At 44.5% G+C, this 21,175-nt stretch overlaps 1 protein-coding gene across 1 annotated transcript in view; it reads right to left on the bottom strand.

Annotated features, from left to right (window-relative positions):
* Window positions 1–21,175, bottom strand: part of CPLANE1 (ciliogenesis and planar polarity effector complex subunit 1) — a 2,360,818-nt gene that overhangs the window by 1,553,346 nt on the left and 786,297 nt on the right. The window contains exon 19 of the mRNA XM_086960545.1: window positions 20,105–20,322. Within this exon, the coding sequence (XP_086816671.1) occupies window positions 20,105–20,322 (218 nt within the window). The remainder of the gene's footprint in view (window positions 1–20,104; window positions 20,323–21,175) is intronic.

The raw sequence follows: 21,175 nt of genomic DNA on the forward strand, positions 1-21,175 counted from the left end.
CCCCCAACTTTTTGCCTGGTGTTTTGCTGGTTTTCCGACTTAGTTGGCCTGGGACCCTGCCAATCAGGACCCGAGGCCTGCTGCTCTCTCTCTAAAATGGATTCCATGTACCTTAGGTACATTTCCAATTGGTACTGGGCCACCTTATCAGACCCTGTAACTCAGGGCATAGGTGTTCCCAGGGCCTACCAGGGGCTGAAGCATGTATTATGCCACCCCTGGATGGCCATCTAAATCTGACACAACTGGCTGCACGACAGCTGGGGCAAGGTGGTGTAATCACCCTTTGCTTTAGATATAGTATACCTATATCTAACCCTAAATGGACACACAGATTCCTATCGGTCACTCCTATGGCAGGCCTTGACAATCCTGAAGGCAGAGTGCTTGAAATCGTGTGAGATGGTGCTCTGGCATGAGCTGAGCCCGTTTGCAGCTTGCGGAACCAAGTCCTAATAGCTGTTCCATGATAACGCGTACCATATACTCTTAAGTGCATTATAATCCTCGCGGTTAAATGCTATCTCTGGTATCGCTTTATCAAAACATGTCGAGTAAGGTGTCATACGAATTGGAATACTAACCCCTCGCCAATTCTGGCGACGGGGTTAGCATTCCACCCTTCTAGAGGGACACGACATGTAAGTAACTGTGAACCCCGGTTAAAGTTAACTCAAGCCTCAGCATCACAAAATGGATGCTGCCACCACAGCTGGGAGTCCTTCCAGCAAGGGGAGCTTGGACAAAGGGTTTCCTGTCAGGGGCGGTGCTAGCACCATCCCAGACAGGGTTTTGTGTATCCTGGGTAGGCAGGGCTTTTCAGGAAGGTGACTGCAAGTGGCACCCTCGTGCTCACTACGCATCTGCCGGCTAGAACCAGTTCCAGGGGCACACCAGCCCCTGGCTTGGGGAAAGTCCGGCATGGGAGAGGGGTGTAACCACCCCCCTTCCTGGTCCCACCCCTAGGGCAGGACCTAGTCGCGTACCCATCCCTTTCTTTAGGATAAAGGCAGGAGCGGGGACCCTTCCAGATTAGATCATCTTTGAATCAAGAAACTACTTTCCACGAAAGGAACTCTCGACTCTTCTCAAGATTTCTCCCTTGTGACTAAGGAGTAGTCACCCTGCATCCGCAGGCACCATCTAAGAACTCTGCGGTTTGCTGCACGTCCTTCCTCCGGAATCCGACTGACCAGCTCGACGAGACCCGGCTTCCCTGGCACCTCTGACCTCTACCTACCTCTACAGCTAAGCTGAGAACCGTAGGTGCGACGAGACCTCGAGAGACCGGCCATCATCAGAACTGCACGACTTCTATCCAGCACGACCGCCGAGGGATCCTCTGGTGAGTGCTTTGGGGTCCGAGAAGCCCCGACTCTGAGCAGCTCCAGCACCGAAGTCCAGCCTCCCAGCATCCCAGCATCCACGAGATCTGCGTGGGGCCCTTCTGCTTTTTGCTGCTCACCGCGTTGTCTGGCTACTAGCCCGCTGGCTTGTGGCCTTCCCGACGACGCCCGACGACATCACCACTGCTGGTCTAGTTGCTCCAGACTGGCCCTTGCTCCCTTCCAAAAGAGGAGCACCCCGGACACTCCTGGTCCACTCCAGACGCCATTTTGAGTCCACCGCGTGGGCTTGAATTTGCCAAGACTTGTTGCCCCAATCCTGGGTCCAGCGACGTCGACAGCATCAACCATCGTGGGACAGCTCGCACCTCCATCCTGGTCGCCGACAACGCCTCCTGGTCCGTGAGACTGCAGAGCCCAGCGTCGCCCACTCACCTGGTCGAGGTGACTACCATCCGGTGCCCTCCTGGTGTCATCTGACTACTGGCTAGTGGTCACGAACTTGGTCCCCTCTGCTTTCAGGTGTCATCCATCTTCGATCCAGGCTTGGATCACTTCGAACAATCTTCACTGGTCGCCTGACAGCAACTCTTTTCTTCAGGCTCCTGGTTCGTCAACGAGGATTCCCTTCATCTTTTCAGACCTATGCAGCTGCAGCCCCTGGGCTAGGTAACTTCGGCATTTCGGTGCCCCAGCATAGCCTCACTATCCAAGGGTCCAGATCCACTGTCGTTTTCGATCTACCTTATCGGGTTCGCCCGAGAACACTAACTTTGCTTTTACTAGCTCCCATAGACTTTGTCCCGCATCCCGCGTGAGAGTGCACACTCTGCACCCGAGTCCCCTAGGCCTCCTACTAGTAATCTGAAGGTTCAGTAACGTAGTCCTAGCGATTCCAAAGCCTATTAGTCCAGTACTTACCTGCTAGTAATTTCGCATTCCACTTCCATAGTATATGGTTTTCCGTGCCCCTCGGGCATCTGTGTAAATTGTGCAATTGAAAGTATTTTCGTAAGAGTTTTGTTGTGTGCTTAGTACCCTGTCCTCATAAAGAGTACAGGGCTGTTGTGATTTTAATAAATACACTGTTTATTTTCATAACAATTTTGTGGTGTCCTTTCAAGGGGTATATGTGATGGTATAACAGCTGGCTTAACAAGCCCTCTAGAGTTTAGCCCGAAGACTGCTCGTATCCACGCTACTAGGATAGCTGGTCTATAAGGTTGACTTACAACCAATCATCAATAAGGGTTGTTTGGACTGATACATAGTGAACACTAGAATAGTGAGCACTGCATATCAGGCCAACTTCTCACACTCGCTGTGTAGTAGGATATAAAGTGCCAGTGGACATAGAATCAGGGGAATCTCAACAAACTGGTCGAGATTTTGAAAGAGGCTGAAAAAGATACGCAGTGGTGGTTACAAGACCACGACTGAGTCAATGGCAGACCCATCCCCCCCCCCCTCCCAGAACTGACAAAGGTTACCAATGCATTGCTTCTGGGCTAGAGCAGTCATCTGGGAGAAGTGAAGATCAGAGGACTCTGGTCTCAAAAAGACTCCGCTCCACATCAATTTTCCGGAGTTGAGGTCGATTTGCTTGGCATTGAAAGCTTTCTTGCCATCCATCAAAGGTAAGGTAGTACAGGTGTTAACGAACAACACTACTACCATGTGGTGCGGCAACAAGCAGGTCAGAATGGGGCCATGGATCCTATGCCAGGACGCTCTGCGCCTCTGGACATGGCTGGAACTTAGAGGCATTTTCATGAATGTACAGAGCCTGACAGAATCTCTAAATGCCAGGATGGAAAAACTCATCCATCGATGCCCACAGACCACAAATGGCATCTACATCTGGAGGAAGCTCAATGTCTCTTTCAGGACCGGGGAAAACCCTAGCTACATTTGCCACAGAGAATACACAAAGTCAGCACTTTTGCGTGTTAGTATTTCCAAAGCGGCTATCGTTCAGAGACGCATTCCGACTAGATATGGGACTCCTATGCACCTCACCTCCCCAGGGTTCTCAAGAAGATCAGAACTGATCGGGCAAGAGTCACTCAGGTGGCTCTGCAATGAGCGAGGAGAGCATGGTATCTAGAACTCCTGAGCATGCACATCTGTTAGCCACTGAGGCTCTTTCAGGAGGATATCCTGTTGCAGAAACAGGGCATGGTTCTGCACCCTATCCTGTGAACCCTCCACGTTCATGCATGGAAATTGAGCCGCAGCAGTTGAAGGTCTTGAACTTTCTTCCGCAGCTCTGTGCTGTCATCTTGGCAGCCAGGCGTCGATCAACAAAAACTGTACACGGCTGCTGTTGGGATAACCTTGTTGCTTGGTGCACTGAGAAACACAATGACACACTTTCTGCACTACAGTTAAAAGAGTTGTTGTTTGTTTTGTCATTAGCTCGGCAAGGCCTTGCTCTGGGCATAGTTAAGGAATATCTTTCGGCCAGTTTAGCATTTTTGTGGTTGCTGGATCAACGCTACCTGTTTAAGTCACCTGTTGTGACACGTTTTGAAAGGTCTTCCGTACATATTTCCTCGCGAACCTTTGGTTATGCCCTAATGGTATCCTCTCAGACCGTTGACGATAAAAACAGTCTTCCTAGTGGCCATCACCTTGGCCAGTAGAGTTAGTAAACTGCAGGCTCTTTCTGGCCAAGCTCCTTAAACAACCTGTGCATCCTTTCTGTCGAAGGTTCTAACATCCTTTCTGTCAAAGGTTCTAACACCCTTTCACGTCGGCCAAACTATCATTCTGCTGACTTTCTTTGCTCCACCACATCCCACCACTGAGGAATAGCGACCTACACCATCTGGACCCTAAGAGGGGAGTGTTCTTCTATTTAGATTGTACCAAGGAACATTGAGTGGTTGTCAAAGAAGGGGAAAGCAGAGCAGAAACAGACCATCTCTAGATGGATAATACTGTGTATTAAGATCTGCTATGCATTGACCAGGAAGCAACCCCCGGAGGGCATGCAGGCCCATTTTACCCAAGCCAAGGCTAGATCTACTGGGCTAGCTCATGGAGTTCCTCTTCTGGATATCTGTCAGGCTGCTATGTGGGCATCTTTGCATAAATTTACAATACACTACTGTCTCGAGAGTCAGTTCCGCTGTTGCAAGCATTTTTCCCCATTCGGTCCTGAAGGACTTTTTGGTCTGGGCCAGTTCGCAGACCCACCTCCAGGGAGATACTGCTTTAGTATATATTCTAAGGTAGGGAATCTGAGGCTAAAAGTCTATATCAGATGAAAAAGTCACTTATCTTCGGTAACACCTTATCTGGTAGACAATCTATCTAGCCGCAAATTTTTTATCAATCCTCCTATCCTTCCCGTTCTGCAAACGATTCCCTTTCCACCTAAAAAGGTCCTTGTAGGTCTTTAGAATCTGCACACTGGTCATTGACCTTCTGCCGTAACTCAGTGCTTCTGGTGCAGAAACAGTCTCAAACTGAAGTCAGCGAATTGGGATAGCAGCTATTTAGGCACCGCACACATCACTTCTGGTGTGGATGACTACAATGCTGATGTAAAGTCTCTCAAAGTCACCTACCAGTGTGCACGGGTACTGTTCAAGATTTCCTGGATCCAGTCAGACACCTGGTGAATATTCTATGGTAAAGAATCTGCGGCTAGATAGCGTCTCTACCAGATAAGGCATTAGCGAAGGTAAATAACTTGTTCATTTGGACATGGTGCAGGCACAGCAGGTTGCATGCAGTACATGTAGCTTCCACTCTTTGTTATGCACTTCCTTCCGAAAGATAGTTTTAGTAGTCTCAATAAGCTGTTAAACGTAACAAATACATTCTCTAAAAGATAGAAACATGCTTGTTCACTCCAGCGAACTCAACAAGTACCGACCGATATCTTTCCTCCCAGCCAAAATGTTGTAAATGAATCTAAGACCCTAGTGTAATTTTCCCGATTCATACCCTTATATAGGTATAAATTACTCGATCCTTATATAGGCATAGAAATCATTACCATATTTAAACTGAGCCTATGCAGCCCAAAAATGGCATGGCTACTTCCACTCAGTTCCGAGAATCAACAACGATTTCATAGAGAAACCCGCTTTCAGAAGCTAGGGACATCCCCTTGCCTGCTTACTAATTTATCTAGGAAATCTTGGAGTTTACGAAGAACTGAGTCTTCAATGACGTTATTAAGTCTAATCATAAAACAAACTCAGCACATTCAAAGTGTAAATATGCCTACCTTTGCCCAGACAAACACACTGTGGTTTGGAGCAGATCGACTATCTACTTGCCCGACGCCTGCAGCAGCAAGTGCAGAAGGAAGCCGACCCTCCAGCAGACGCACTGAGAGAGACGCTGTCTTTTCTCCAGCCGAGAAATCCAGCTCCAGTGTTTCCAGGCTACCCTTGCGGATTGCTGGGAAATCGAGTCCTGAGAGAGAGATACAAGACCTCCTTCAATTCTTGGATAGATTCTTGGCACAGAAACACTAAACTTAAGTTACTCCTCACTTACTTCTTCCCTTGTACTAGACTTAGGTTAGGTACACCGGGGTAGGCGTATTTTAGAAGCACAAGTTGAGTACTTTTAGTCATTAATTTATCACTGTATGTATTTTATATGTTTTAAGGCAATTTATGGCTTAGAAACCATATCATGCTTTTTTACTTTATAATACTTTTGGTATTATATACCTTGTACTTTATAACCAGTATTACGATTGTAGCAGTACATTTCCTATGCTTGAGAAAGAAGACTATTCAATAAATACTTTTTATTGAAAACGCCAGTCTCTCTATTTTCTCAGCACCTCTGGTGAAACGAAGTATGCACGATTGACTGAGTAAAATAGTTATCTATTGTTTCCGCAACTCTAGAGATTGATTTTTTATTCTTGGGAAACAAAGTTGTCATGTTTATGCTCTTGTCAGAAATGAATCCCTTCTTGTGAATTTGAGAAAGTTTCTAGTGACCTCTGAGCTAGCTGGCACTCACTATTAAGTCTAATATATACGATGGAGACCTAGTCGACCTCAGTCCTACGTCTAAACTATAGTATATGTTATTCCAATGCGCAGAGCCTGTTGGGAATATATGAACTACACTACATGGCGCCCAACGTATGGTAAGGCGAGAATTTAACGCTTGATACTAAAGTAACTCAGTCATGCTTTCAACACAGACCCCTTTTTTCCTGTAAAAATACTCCAATAGACGTCTGGAGTGGGTGAAAGGATAATATCCGCCAAAACTGAGTAGGACGAAAATCCTATGCATTAGGTTTTGGTTTGTTCAACGTTGAGGATACAGTGTTCCAAAATATTGTGCACCTAATCTTTGTTTCCTTGAAACTTGCTCTGCAAACTTATCAGAGAGTGACGAAGAAAGGGAGAGAGCTGCAGCAGCAGCTCAAGCGGTCTTAGATGACACAAATCTCCAACAAAATGACCCGGATGCAATAATCATCCCGGCAAATATGAGGAAAACCATACCTATAAAACTTATAGAAAATGGAGTATCATCAAGAGGTGGTAAAGTAATCTTTGTAACAGAGGCACATGAATATCGGCAGACAGAGGTATTCTATTCAAGGATTCTGTTTCCTACAGCAAATCCAGTAATACACGAGTTCCACTACTACAAAGTAGAGGAACCTCCAGCGGAATACGTTCCTTTCGAAGACGTTGAAATTTCATTAACTTACCAAGAGCATCAGCTCTGGTTTAAAGGCGCCCTACAACATCAAAATCACATTACCAGGCTCGGTCCACTAGGTAGACCAGGAGAAACATGGCCGTACTAGCCAGCTACACACCACATCCTGACATTAACGGAATGACAGGTCCAGAACTGTTAGCTCAGCTGAAACAGTTAATTAAAATACACAGACAATTGGTTCAATATGTCATGCGGACTTTAACAGTCCAACCAGCTGTAAGGATTCTACAGCACACCCCTCACCAGGGGAATACAAACAAAATCACACCACAGACTATACAATCAGTCATTGGTAAATTGCCCGCAAAGAGGGAACAAATTCCGTTCTGGTTAGCTCAGAAAATTACTCAAATCGAGGCAGTATTCCCTGATAGTACACCTCATGAGAAACACAGAATTCTGACAATCTGTTTACCAAAGGGGATCGCACCACAGGTGGAGGACTGTACACTTGGGGTACAATCTTTGCTTCAATCTACACAAAAACATATGGTGTACCGTCCATGGCGGTAATACCAGACGTTCTGAGACAGATTCAAAATGAATACGGACCAGAACCTGCCTTAAATCTTGGTATGAAATTATCAAAAGATTTCAAACAGGCATCGGCTATACTATTAGCCAACATTAAAGGTGAAGCAGCATCAGTGGCAATCCGCCAAAAATTAAAAGAAACAGATATAACAGACCAACCATATGAGCTTGCTAGAATTATTGAAAAATCTTATGAAGAGCTAGGAAGAGATAGCTTGGGTGGGAAACCAGTAAAACCCGAATTAACAGAAAATCCTGAAAAAGTTTTTATTAAAAATAATCTCACTACTAATAAAAAGAAGTGGGAAAATACTAAACAGACACTTCCTAAAGAGAAACATTCTCAGTCCAAAGGAAGATCTCCCCAACGGGAGCCCTCTGAAAAAAGGTATAACCTTAGAAATAGGGATAATCGGAGAAAACCTGACAGATATCAAGATACTGATACACGTTCCTCTCGTACCTTTCTCGCAGAAATCCGAAAGAAGAGGACGATCAGAACAGAAAGAGGAACGCGTGAAGTCCAAAGAATAACAGCACGCTCCAAAAAATAAGAAAACTCAATTCACCAAGAAGGTAGCAAGCGTAAGAATCAGACATGCCAAGGATCCTGAGGACACAACTCAAAAACGTTTAATTGGTTCAGACAATGCTAGACAGTGCAGCAGAAATCACCATAGTTCGCAGGATCTTGACGGATCATCTGGAGACCGTGGACTTGAATGAATGCATTCAAGTTGAAACTGCCGACACCAGGGTTAGTGTACCACACAATTTATATGAAGTAACACTCCGGATGGAGGGGGACATAACTAGGAAAATAAGAGCACTCTTTTGGGAGAAGCTCTCTAAGGGCAATGACATTCTTCTAGCTGAACAAGACTGGCCACCTGAATTTGTCAGGGAGTGCCCACATGGCGAAGAGATAATTATTCCAGCCTTCTCAAATCCCATTCCAATTAAAATAAAATACACATATGCTAGGAAATGGGCAGTAGCTCAAGCTCCAGCATTATATAAAAATCATGCAGGATGGGATTAGGATTCTCCTCACTGTAAAATCCGGACAAAAAAATCAACCCACTGCACAAAGTCAGTCTCCAGTAAAACAGGAAGCTAAAAAACAGGTCAGGGAGATGTTAAATCAACTTGAATACCAAGGGGTGATTGAAACATGCACCTCATCAATGAACAATCCTTTGTTTCCTGTCTCCAAACCTGACAATTCATATCGTCTAGTATTGGATTACACACATCTAAACTCTTGTTGCAAAACATTTGCAGTACAAAATGCACACAGTGCAGCATTGATGAATAACATCGTGCGGAAGAAATATAAAACCACATTAGATATTTCAAATGGGGGTTTCTGTCAAAACATTGCACCTGAAAGCAGGCATTTGACCGCTTTCTCAATAATGGGGAAACAGAGACAATTTTGCCGTCTCCCCCAGGGATTCAAGAATAGTCCAGGGTTATTTTCAGCCAGAGTAACAGAGTTACTACAAACGTACGATGATGAAGCCTTATAATATGTGGATGACATCTATCTTACAGACAATGATTTGGACAGGCACTAGAAAAGAGTGAACACCATAATACTTGGGTTTGCTTTTGAAGGGTACAAATTAAATTTTAAGAAATCACAAATTGCCCACCACAACGTCCTGTTCTTAGGATACGAACTTTCAAGTGAAGGCAAAAGCCTGGCAGCAAACTTTCTAGAGAAATATGCACTGCTCCAGCCTCCAAAGACGCTGAAAAACATACAGTCAATTCTAGGTTTCCTGAATTTTGGAAGAACTTATGTTCTAAACTACGCAGAAAGGGTTAAACAGCTCTACGAACTAATCAAACCTGATTTCAAACCAACTAATTAGACTCAAACACACACAGAAATTTAGCGTTCAGTGCAAACAGACATATTAGCAAAAATACAGTTAGAATCATCCCAGGGAGATGCGGATTCACGTACCTGACCTTTAATGAAGGTGAAAAGGTACCAATAGCATACAAATCACACTTGTACACACAAGCTAAAATAAAATTCACTTCTACAGAAAAAATTCTGACAGTGGTTCAAACTGCAGTAGCAAAAGAGAGCTCTCGCACAGGGTAAACGCATAATGATCGTTACACCTGTACCTGCTTTAGAAGCAGTGACGAAAGCGAGCATTCCAAATGCTAAAGCTTTACATCCAAGATGGATACAATGGGTTAACTCTCTTGCTGCAACAGACGTTGAATAAGTCTTTGACCCCTATTTGAAGACACAAGAATTCCTACAATACGAACACAAATGTCCTCTGCCGACCGAGATTCTGCCTCTAGAATATTACGGATGTATGATTTATACAGACGGATCAGCACAGCCCGCAATTGGGGGTAAACACTCATATAGTGCTGCGTGCGCGATTGTTAAGGGTCGCTGGCACAAAGGTAGATTTAGACCTATGTTCACTAAAACTCAATCACTCGGAGACTGTACAGCTCAGTGAGCTGAACTAAAGGCTTTCAAGATGGCGCTCGAGAATACCGATCACGAATTCCCCACACTAATAGTGTGCGATTCATATTACTGCATCCAGTCTTACAACGAATACCTGCAAACCTGGGTTCAAAATGGTTTCAAAGACGCGAAAGGTGGCACAATTAAGCATAAAATGCTTTGGGAACAAATAGTTCTTTTACAGAAAGAACTACAAAAGACTCACGTGATTCACACACTGAGTCATCAGCATGATGGAGTTCACGTTGCAGGGAATTCATTGGCTGATGAGGCCATGAATGCAGCTGTACAAACGGCTTCCGTTACTACAATCACTTGCTCAAAAAGAGTAATAGACGGTGAAACGTTACTAGCGGTAAAAGCCTCAATGGAAGGCAACTATGCAGCGTTACTTCTAAACTATCCACTCACGTATACATACATAATTGATGCAAACTCTGTTCCTTTTGCTCGAATCCCTGGAGTGGGGGACAGAGTGAATCCAAACAGGAAGCGGAGAGCTGCTTTGGTTCAAGAAGCATATATGGAAGAGGGTCTGACACATCAAGGGATCTTAAAATCTCTAATAGAATTAGAAGAGATGTACTGGTGGCCAGGAATGAGCGTCCAATTTTACGAATTTGGAATAAACTGTGATACCTGTTACAGACATCATAGCTTTGAAGATCACCAGATACCGGACTACAAAGTAGCCAGGCCAGCTCAGACACCATTGTTAGACAGCATTAGACTATCTATACGCAGACGTCACTATGGATAGATGCGGTCCCACAACTACTAGGACACGATTCATTTGGATGTGGCCCCAGCGCTCGGCTGACGCCAGAACTGTTATAAAGGATTTGCGAGTCTTTATCGGCACGCTACATTCTGACCAGGGTCCTGCATTTAGCTCTCGAGCTTACAAGGAGGCCATGGCTAGCTTGGGCGTTACATTGCGGTATTCTAGTCCCTTCCATCCTGAGGGTAATGCGATAGTGGAAAGAAAAAAAATTGACATAAAGCAATCCATAACAGCTAAGATATTAGGTTCCGGTGATGTGTGGGTCAAACATCTAATAAGTGTCCAATACAGTCTTAACAATCTGCCAAGACATTCTCTGGGTGGAATCACTCCATATGAATTACTGTTTGGTACTAGAATGATAATCGAAGCCCTTGATTGTCAAACTTCAGTGGTGGAACAAAACCCCTTTGATGTCAAAGATTGTTTGGCTGTTTTACAGGACTTAAATGAAACAAGAAGAAGTCTGAGTAACACGATACAGAAGCCAACGACCACTGAATAAAAACCACCTGTCCCAGCAAGACCTGTCTGGATTCCAAAGATTGGGGATCCAGTCAGGGAAAAGATCGCGGGAAAGAAGGAATTTGGGCCTTCTTACAGAAAAGCAGTACCTGTCTTGGCAATCCAAGGAACATGATCAGTGGTACTACCGCCCCTTGCTGGTAAAAGGGAGAACAGAGTTGTGTCCATCGACCTGGTCAAACCACATCATTTGGCCAATAATAAGTAGTAGGCCCAGTAGACTCCTAAGATGTAGCAGACGACCAAATCTTGCTACAATCCAAGAGGTTCAGACTGAAAGACTTATCACCTTTGATAAACCTGCAGTAAGAAAAGAAGGACTATGCAACAAAGCCATGGAAATTGTGCCTCTTGAAACCCAAATAACAGTTTGTCAAGAAACGCCTGTCTACAATGATGTAGCCTCTGACTATACCAATATGACAAAGGAAGAAGCAGCTCCAAAGATTAATAACAATCCTGATGCAATTCCAACAATTGACAGAACTGCCTCTGGCTATTTCATCAACTTTGATACATTTTTTGAGGATCCCAGTCAACCTGAAGATACGCCAGCAAATAAAACTTTCAAAGAAAAAATAACAGAACTCTTTCATCGACTTGAAAAAACATATCTGGTTTCACCATGGATTGAATTTTGGATTGTGTTAGGTGTACTTTTCCTCCTGCCCTGGCTCATAGCAAGTAAGAAAATCAACTTGCTCCTGAAACCTCACAAATCATCTCATCGTGAACAAAGAGACCTCTCATCAGTGAACATCACAGCCGTTCCTATACCTGGTGGTATAGCATGGGACAGAACTGATTATGACATCTATGGCCCGGTGGAACTGCTGAAGATTCCACACCAGCTCAAGGTTTCTTTGAGAGACTTTGTATTGCCCAGCATATTTTCTGATGATTGGGACTTTGAAACTGTTAATAACATGATGATAGACTCAGAAATGTCAGTCAAATTTACATTACATGAATACTTAGAAGGTTCATCAGATTATGAACAAATGTATTGTTTTGATCACTATGGTCACCATTATTTGCATAAATCTGCAAGCCCTAGGAATGTTTCTACTTATAATCAATGGGAACATTGTCCAACGCAGCCAAAAGGTAGCTCAAAAACATTTTATGAAAAGTTTCATTACTTCTCAGGGTTCAATGTTACAAATCCAGAAACGTTTTATTTCAAAATTTTGAATAAGACAGAAATGAAAACAATGTTGACCAATACTAAACAAATTTATTCTGCAAACTTTTATGCTCAGCTGTCTACATTAGATTTTGACTTTTGGAAAGACAACATTGAGACAAAAACTGTCAGGGGCACAAAAGACTGGCAGGTGCAAAGTTTAGAAGCCCTGTTCAGATCCTGCATTATACCAGAACAAATAATGTTTTTAAATGACACTGTTCAACAAACTTCTTGTCTTGGCCTGGCTAAGATAAAAGACTTAAATAAACCGTCTATACCTAAACCAACATCTGACAGTAATGATACTACAGAAGAGGAGATAGACGTACCCTATATTTTGAAACAAAACAGAACTAATCCTGATTGGAAAAAATGGTTAATCTGGCCCACAGACACGAATAACTGTCAAAATAGATTCCTGAACAAAACACAAGGGTTCAAAGTGAATAAGGCAGATCCAAGATACTCCCAGAGACAACAACCAGGGATAGTAACTACTTACAGTGTAGGAAAGCTATGCCTTGAATGGCTACAGAAATCTACACTTCCAGAAATCAAACAACACTTATCTTTCCTTAAAGAAGGCAATGATTTGTGAGATTTCTTAAAGGGGCCTCGCAAACCACGTCAAAAACGTTTCATATACGCTGCGTACAACGAAGCTTGGAAAATAATGCAAATGGAAACTGCAGAAAGAATACGAGAAGTTGATCGTATTCATTTAGAGAAAACTCTCTCTGTAGTGGACAATGGGTTAATGACTCTGTCCTCCAGAATATATTATTTGGACAGCATTGTATCATCTGCAATTGACATAATAGAGCAGGACTTGCTAATGTTACAACATGGCCAGTCTCAATTACGTTCTATAATGCAGCTAGGCTGGACATTACAAAATCTTCATTCAGGCTACGTGCAATGGCGTCTAAAAAACACAACGTCATTGTTTGCTGTATTTAACCTTACAGATAAACAAATGTCTTTGGCACAAAGAGGAGCAGACTATACGGTGCTGAGCATTGAAAAACTGGAAAGATTACCATTGACAGTTTCTGAGATGCCTGTCATTGAATGGATAATACATGGCACCATTACGATACCAGTGAAGATTTTCCAAGTATTGTCTACAGCATATACCAGCGGGCCTGTATGAAAGGTTGGGTAAAGGATACATTAAGCCGACCTGGACTTTACCTTACACACACAAATGTTGGAGTGGGGTAAAAGAGGTATTCCTTAGTGGTAAAAATTGTAAGAACTCACTAAGTGGTACACTTTTGTGCCGGGGTATTAATTTACACGGAGCCTGCGAAGGTTCTGCAAATAACCTCTCTTGCCACCTGCACGGTACACCCTCCACAGTTGACTCGCTCCTCCTCACGGACCGAGTGGTCTCTCCCTGTGCCCCTGGCTGAAGCCTGGTATCGTAGCGCTGCTCTGCTGAATTATCGCTTTCACAGTCACATTTGTTTATCGCCTGCTGTGTGCTTTGCTTAGTGGTTTGTGGAATCAGCGCTCTAGCTCTCAAATATCGTAGCGCTGCTCTGCTGAATTAATCGCTTTCACAGTTACATTTGTTTATCGCCTGCTGTGTGCTTTGCTTAGCGCTTTGTGGAATTAACACTCTAGCCTTCAATTTTGTACTTTCCTTACATTGTTAGCGCATTTACCAATAGCGCTCCGCTCTGCTCCTCCCCCCGCCTCCATTTTGTTTGTTTGTTGTCGTCCTCGTGTGCCCGACCCGCCTCCCAGCTGAGACGCCCTCCCACAGACTTTAATAGCGCTCCTCGCCCTGCAGAAGCTGTGACTCGCTCCTCCTCACGGACCGAGTGGTCGCTCCCTGTGCCCCTGGCTGAAGCCTGGTATCGTAGCGCTGCTCTGCTGAATTATCGCTTTCACAGTCACATTTGTTTATCGCCTGCTGTGTGCTTTGCTTATTGCTTTGTGGAATCAGCGCTCTAGCTCTCAAATATCGTAGCGCTGCTCTGCTGAATTAATCGCTTTCACAGTTACATTTGTTTATCGCCTGCTGTGTGCTTTGCTTAGCGCTTTGTGGAATTAGCACTCTAGCCTTCAATTTTGTACTTTCCTTACATTGTTAGCGCATTTACCAATAGCGCTCCGCTCTGCTCCTCCCCCCGCCTCCATTTTGTTTGTTTGTTGTCGTCCTCGTGTGCCCGACCCGCCTCCCAGCTGAGACGCCCTCCCACAGACTTTAATAGCGCTCCTCGCCCTGCAGAAGCTGTGACTCGCTCCTCCTCACGGACCGAGTGGTCGCTCCCTGTGCCCCTGGCTGAAGCCTGGTATCGTAGCGCTGCTCTGCTGAATTATCGCTTTCACAGTCACATTTGTTTATCGCCTGCTGTGTGCTTTGCTTAGTGCTTTGTGGAATCAGCGCTCTAGCTCTCAAATACCGTAGCGCTGCTCTGCTGAATTAATCGCTTTCACAGTTACATTTGTTTATCGCCTGCTGTGTGCTTTGCTTAGCGCTTTGTGGAATTAGCACTCTAGCCTTCAATTTTGTACTTTCCTTACATTGTTAGCGCATTTACCAATAGCGCTCCGCTCTTCTCCTCCCCCCGCCTCCATTTTGTTTGTTTGTTGTCGTCCTCGTGTGCCGCCTCCCAGCTGAGACGCCCTCGCCCCTCCCCCTCCACTATCCATATATGACAGTAGTTCCCGCGTGCAGCGTTCACGCGCAGCGTTCGCGCCCAATCCGCGCCGAAGGTGCGCCAAAGGTAAGCCCGTCTACGCCCGTCCGCGCCTGGACCGCGCCCAGCGCCAGACCCCCTGTCCCTCGCGCTGCCCAGCCCTCCCGCATTACCTACGATGCCGCCACCCTCCTAGCCCTTAACCCCGGTCGCGCCCCCAACTGCGTCCAAGCCGCTCCTGGACACACCCATGGACCTTTCTCCTGCTACTCCTGCAAATTCATCGGCACCGACAACATCTCCGCTACAACCACACCACAGATTCCCGACCCCAACCACCTACAATGCATCCTTCTCAACACCCGATCTGTCCACAGACACGCCATTGACCTATGGAACCTACTAGACACCACCTCCCCGGACGTCGCCTTCCTAACGGAAACATGGATGAACGCTTCCTCCGCCCCAGACATCACCATTGCCATCCCTGAAGACTATAAGATCACTCGCAAAGACCGTACCAGCCACACAGGAGGAGGAATCGCTATCGTCCATAAGAAATCAATCCGCATCTCAACCAGCTCTGACGCCAACCTCGCCAACTCCGAACACCTTCACTTCCAGATCCACATCGACCCCACAACCACACTCAGAGGCACCCTCCTCTACAGACCACCAGGACCCCGCGCAAAATTCAGTGAAGACATCACGGACTTCATCACCCCACACGCGCTCCCCTCCAAAGAATACATCCTTGGAACAATGCCTCCTTGCCATGAGGTATCGTGAGAGAATTACACAGATTCTTGGCTTGGCGCATTTAAGAGATCTGAACACAACTTGGTTTCTATCGTTCAGACCAATCTGGCAAGATTGCATCTTACCTGTTCTGCGATGCCTACTTTGCGGAGAAGAATGCGTGTTGGACATTTGTCTTACACTTCCATCAGTCCTGCCATCGGATGTTGACGCTTTGCTAGCTCCAGTAACCACTCATGCACCGTGTTGCCCCCAACGGCTGCCAATTCTGATGACGGCATTTATTGAGGTCTCACCGGCAAGTCTAACTGAGGGTGAGATACGTGACACTACAGGCACACAGGTACCACCTACTGCGGATATTGCTAATGCTTCAATCGCTGACGGCAATGATCCTCATCTATGCACATTTGACCTGCTAACTGAAGTGACCCCACTTTCGCCTACTATGGTAGACAGTTTCTTTGCCAGCCAAGACGATCTGATGTTTTCTCCTGACACCGAGAATAACTTTTGACTCATGCACACACCGTTACCTGAACTCTGAAATTAGGCCTTCATTTTTTCAAAACAAACGATCTAACAATTTGAACTTTTTTCAAAATAAAACCTTTGGCACAAGGTAATCTGCTTAAAGTAGAACTATTCTTAGAGGACAAGATTTCTTTTGAAAACTTCCTAATGACAATATTTGGCCTTGTCCTATAAAAGAAACAGTTTAAATATTATGCTATGGGATGGTCTCGACTTTTTTTTCTGTAACTTAAGAGACTTTTCATGAATGTAATTTCCTATTTTCGTAAATGTTAGAATGTATGCTCTCATAATATGCTTCATATCTGTGGAGATTTGTTTGTATTTTCGATACAGTCTATACTCATTTCATGTGAACAAACATTTTCAAAAGCAATTTGTACTTTGGGTGGGATTGTAAACACTTACCTTAGATATGTTCAGTGCTTATACATTTAGTTTTATTGAACTTAAAATCATGGAGTGGTGTGTTGTAAATGAATCTAGGACCCTAGTGTAATTTTCCAGATTCATGCCCTTATATAGGTATAAATTACCCGATCCTTATATAGGCATAGAAATCATTACCATATTTAGACTGAGCCTATGCAGCCTAAATACGGCATGGCTACTTCCACTAAGTTCCGAGAATCAACACCGATTTCTTAGAGAAACCCGCTTTCAGAAGCTAGGGACATCCCCTTGCCTGAATACTAATTTATCTAGGAAATTGTGGAGTTTTCGAAGAACTGAGTCTTCAATGACGTTATTAAGTCCAATCATAGGTCAAACTCGGCACCTTCAAAGTATAATTATGCCTACATTTGCCCAGACAAACACACGGTGGTTTGGAGCAGATCGACTATCTACTTGCCCGACGCCTGCAGCAGCAAGTACCGAAGGAAGCCGACCCTCCAGCAGACGCACTGAGAGACTCTGTCTTTTCTCCAGCCGAGAAATCCAGCTCCAGTGTTTCCAGGTTACCCTTGCGAGTTGCTGGGAAATTGAGTCCTGAGAGAGAGATACAAGACCTCCTTCATTCTAAACCAAGGTACAGAGCTGATTAGACCCTTAGAGAATTCTTGGATAGATTCTTGGCAGAGAAACACTAAAATAAAGTTACTCCTCACTTACTTCTTCCCTTGTACTAGACTTAGGTTAGGTAGGCATATTTTAGAAGCACCAGTTGAGGACTTTTAGTCATTAATTTATCACTGTATGTATTTTATATGTTTTAAGGCAATTTATGGCTTAGAAACCATATCATGCTTTTACAGTACTACTTTTCGTATTATATACCTTGTACTTTATAACCAGTATTACGATTGTAGCAGTACATTTCTTATGCTTCAGAAAGAAGACTGTTCAATAAATACTTTTTATTAAAAACGCTGTCTCTATTTTTTCGGCACCTCGGGTGAAACGAAGCATGCACGATTGACTGGGTAAAATAGTTATCTATTGTTTACGCGACTCTAGAGATTGATTTCTTATTCTTGGGAAACAAAGTTGTCATGTTTATGCGGTTGTCAGAAACGAATCCCTTCTTGTGAATTTGAGAAAGTTTCTAGTGGCCTCTGAGCTAGCTGGCACTCACTATTAAGTCTAATATATACGATAGAGACCTAGTCGACCTCAGTCCTACGTCTAAACTATAGTATATGTTATTCCAATGTGCAGAGCCTATTGGGAATATAGGAACTACACTACAAAAATATTAGAAAAAGCTACCAACCAAAAACTCTCCTTGCATCTGGAATGGAAACCCTTACTCGACGACCCCCAATCCGGATTCCGCAGTGACCACAGCACCAAAACAGCCTCATCGCCGCTATTGGTAACATCCAAGCCGTACTTGACCAAGGAGAGGCTGCAGCTCTGATCCTCTTAAATCTCTCAGCAGCCTTCTATACAGTCTCCGACCACAAACTCATATAAAGGCTGTACAACATAGGCATGCAAGGAGGTACTCTTAGATGGTTAGCCTCTTTCCTCATCGGAGGAACGCAAAAAGTCGGCCTCCCCCCCCCCCCCCCTTCACCTCTGAACCCAAGGAAATCATTTTTGGATTACCCCAAGGATCCTCGCTCAGCCCCACCATCTTCAACACTTATAACACCTCTGGCCTGCATTGCCAAACCCTATGGACTCAACATCACAGTATATGCCAATGATACACAACTCATCCTCTCTGAAAACACCACCAACAACCATGACCAACTTCCACAACTGCGGGTCAGACGTCGCCCACTGGATGAAGAACAACTTTAAGAAGCTCAACATGGACAAAACAGAGGTACTGATTTTCGGAAACAAAGCTCACCATTGGATGTATCCTGGTGGCCCTCAGAACTCTGACCTACTTTTACCCCCACTGACCATACTAGGAATATAGGCATTATTCCGGACAACAAGCTAACCAGGTTGACGCAGGTCAACTCTGTCTCCTCCTCCTGCTTCTTCATCCTCTGCATGCTTTGTAAGATATTCAAAAGGCTACCCCAAAGTCCAAGACGCACAATCACCCAGGCCATCATCTCTAGCTGACTGGACTACGGCATTGCTCTACACAAGGATTGCAGTTCTCCTCCTCTGACGACTACAGACCATTCAGAATGCTGAACCCACAACACCAACTGCCTCATGGAACTCCACTGGCTCCCTGTGCAAAAACAATGCCAGAGTTCAGGCTCTTGACCCATGCATACAAGACCCTACATAACTGCGACCTGACTATTTGAACCATGGCCTGAACTTCCATTAGCCCACTGGACACCTCTGTTCCGCGTCCCTTTCTCTAACCCTCATTCTCTGCATCAAACATAGCAGATGCAGAGGTCACTCCTTCTCCTACCTAACAGCAAAGACATGAAACAAGCTACACTTTCATCTCCGGACCTCCCCATCTCTTCCAGAGTTCCAGCAGTCCCTGAAGACCTGGCTATTCGGCTGATCACCTGGAACCCTGCCAGCGCCTGGATAACCTCATGGGTGACAAGGAGTGCTCCACAAATCTACTGACTGATTGATTCATCAGTAGGTTACTAAATAACTATAAGTATTGCACAATGAGTCATAAATATCAGAAAAATTGATCTGTGTTTTGAGATAAGAACATGCTTCCTTTGGCTCACTGCTACATGAAGTACAGCCTCAACAGGAGAGCCAATGTCTAAAGTTCCATGTCACTGACAGAAACTACATTTAGTAAAAACCGACACAAGAACATCAATCTGGATAATTCATACGTGGATGACTTATGGTTTGGCCTCAACTAAGCCTCGAACTATAATGGTCATCAACTATTACCTGTGAGAGGAAACAGGAGTGCACATTTGGTCCTGGCAGAAACATATTAACTTCCTATTGGTAACACGGAAAAAGACTGTGGAGAATGTTTAAAATGTAATCAAATACTCCTGCAAAGTCAGTCAAGAGAAACACGCAGAAGGATTCTGCCAGAAGACAGCAAAAGGGGTCTGCTGGGGTGGTACACAGACAGCATGAAACTATGAAGAAGGTAAATTCCAGGTTCACATGTTATAACTGGAATAAGGTCTTGGCCAAGCTTACCTCACTTACACAGGCTGGCTGGGGGCAGTACAACGGAGGTGCTGGAAGATACAGCTTTTCGGGCACTAAACCACTCAACCCTTTGCTAAGATCTTTAGCTGCTTCAATCAAAAGTAAAAATGTTTCTGATAGAATATCAGCCTCAGCCATCACTGCAGCCTTCAGCATTTCTTGAACAGAGCTAAAAAGCGCATCTGCATCCTCCTCTTCAATTGGATCTGTAAGATAAAGCTGAGAATTAGAAAAAGGGAAAAAAACAGCATACAACTGATAATTATCACAAAGACACGTCTTGGGACGAAGCAGTACAATAAAAACATGAATATACACTGGTGCACAAACCCATGCACCCAAAAGTGAACCCATGAGAAGGTCAAAGAGTGTGCGAGCGAGAGGTGCATTTACTTAAAACAAGTTTATTGATGGTAGTTTACCAAGATTAGTAAGAAACATGATAAGAATAAACTCTCCGCCCAACATATTCACTACCATTCATGATATAATTGGCACACTTGGCGATCCGGACCCTGTACTGGGATATGTAAAAGACACGCCAGTAGCGTTTCACAAAGTCCATGCTACGGAAGGGAAGTCCCTTCAATTAAAGAGTGGATCCAGAATGTAATATTTGGGCACACGCAATTAACCACATTTTGGGAGATGATGCCATCGGCATTCAGGTTCGAGAGACATATGGGGGCCATTTGTGGAGTGGGCACGGACACGTCAAGAAAATAGGGAGGGTTCCTTGGGGACAATTGGGGATTCATAAATATGAGTGGGTAGAATAAGTGGTGGGTAAAGTCAGGTAAAGGGAGTCGCGTCTATACGAGCAGTCTAATGTCATCGATAAGTCACACCTATCTTACAATAAGTGGCGTTTTTGAGAAACAAGGAGTGAAAATTAATTTTCTTAAGTCTTGGGTGCCCACACGCCTTCGATAATTCTCTTATTTCGTACCGATTGGGATGTACAATGACAAAGTTGGAACTGTGAATTTGTCGTTTAATGTAATATTAGATTCTTATGATAGGGATGTAACAACTGCCCATGCTGGGTTGTAATGTTTG

Source organism: Lissotriton vulgaris, chromosome 3_1 (genome assembly GCF_964263255.1).
Source record: "Lissotriton vulgaris chromosome 3_1, aLisVul1.2, whole genome shotgun sequence".
Taxonomy (NCBI): Eukaryota; Metazoa; Chordata; class Amphibia; order Caudata; family Salamandridae; genus Lissotriton; species Lissotriton vulgaris.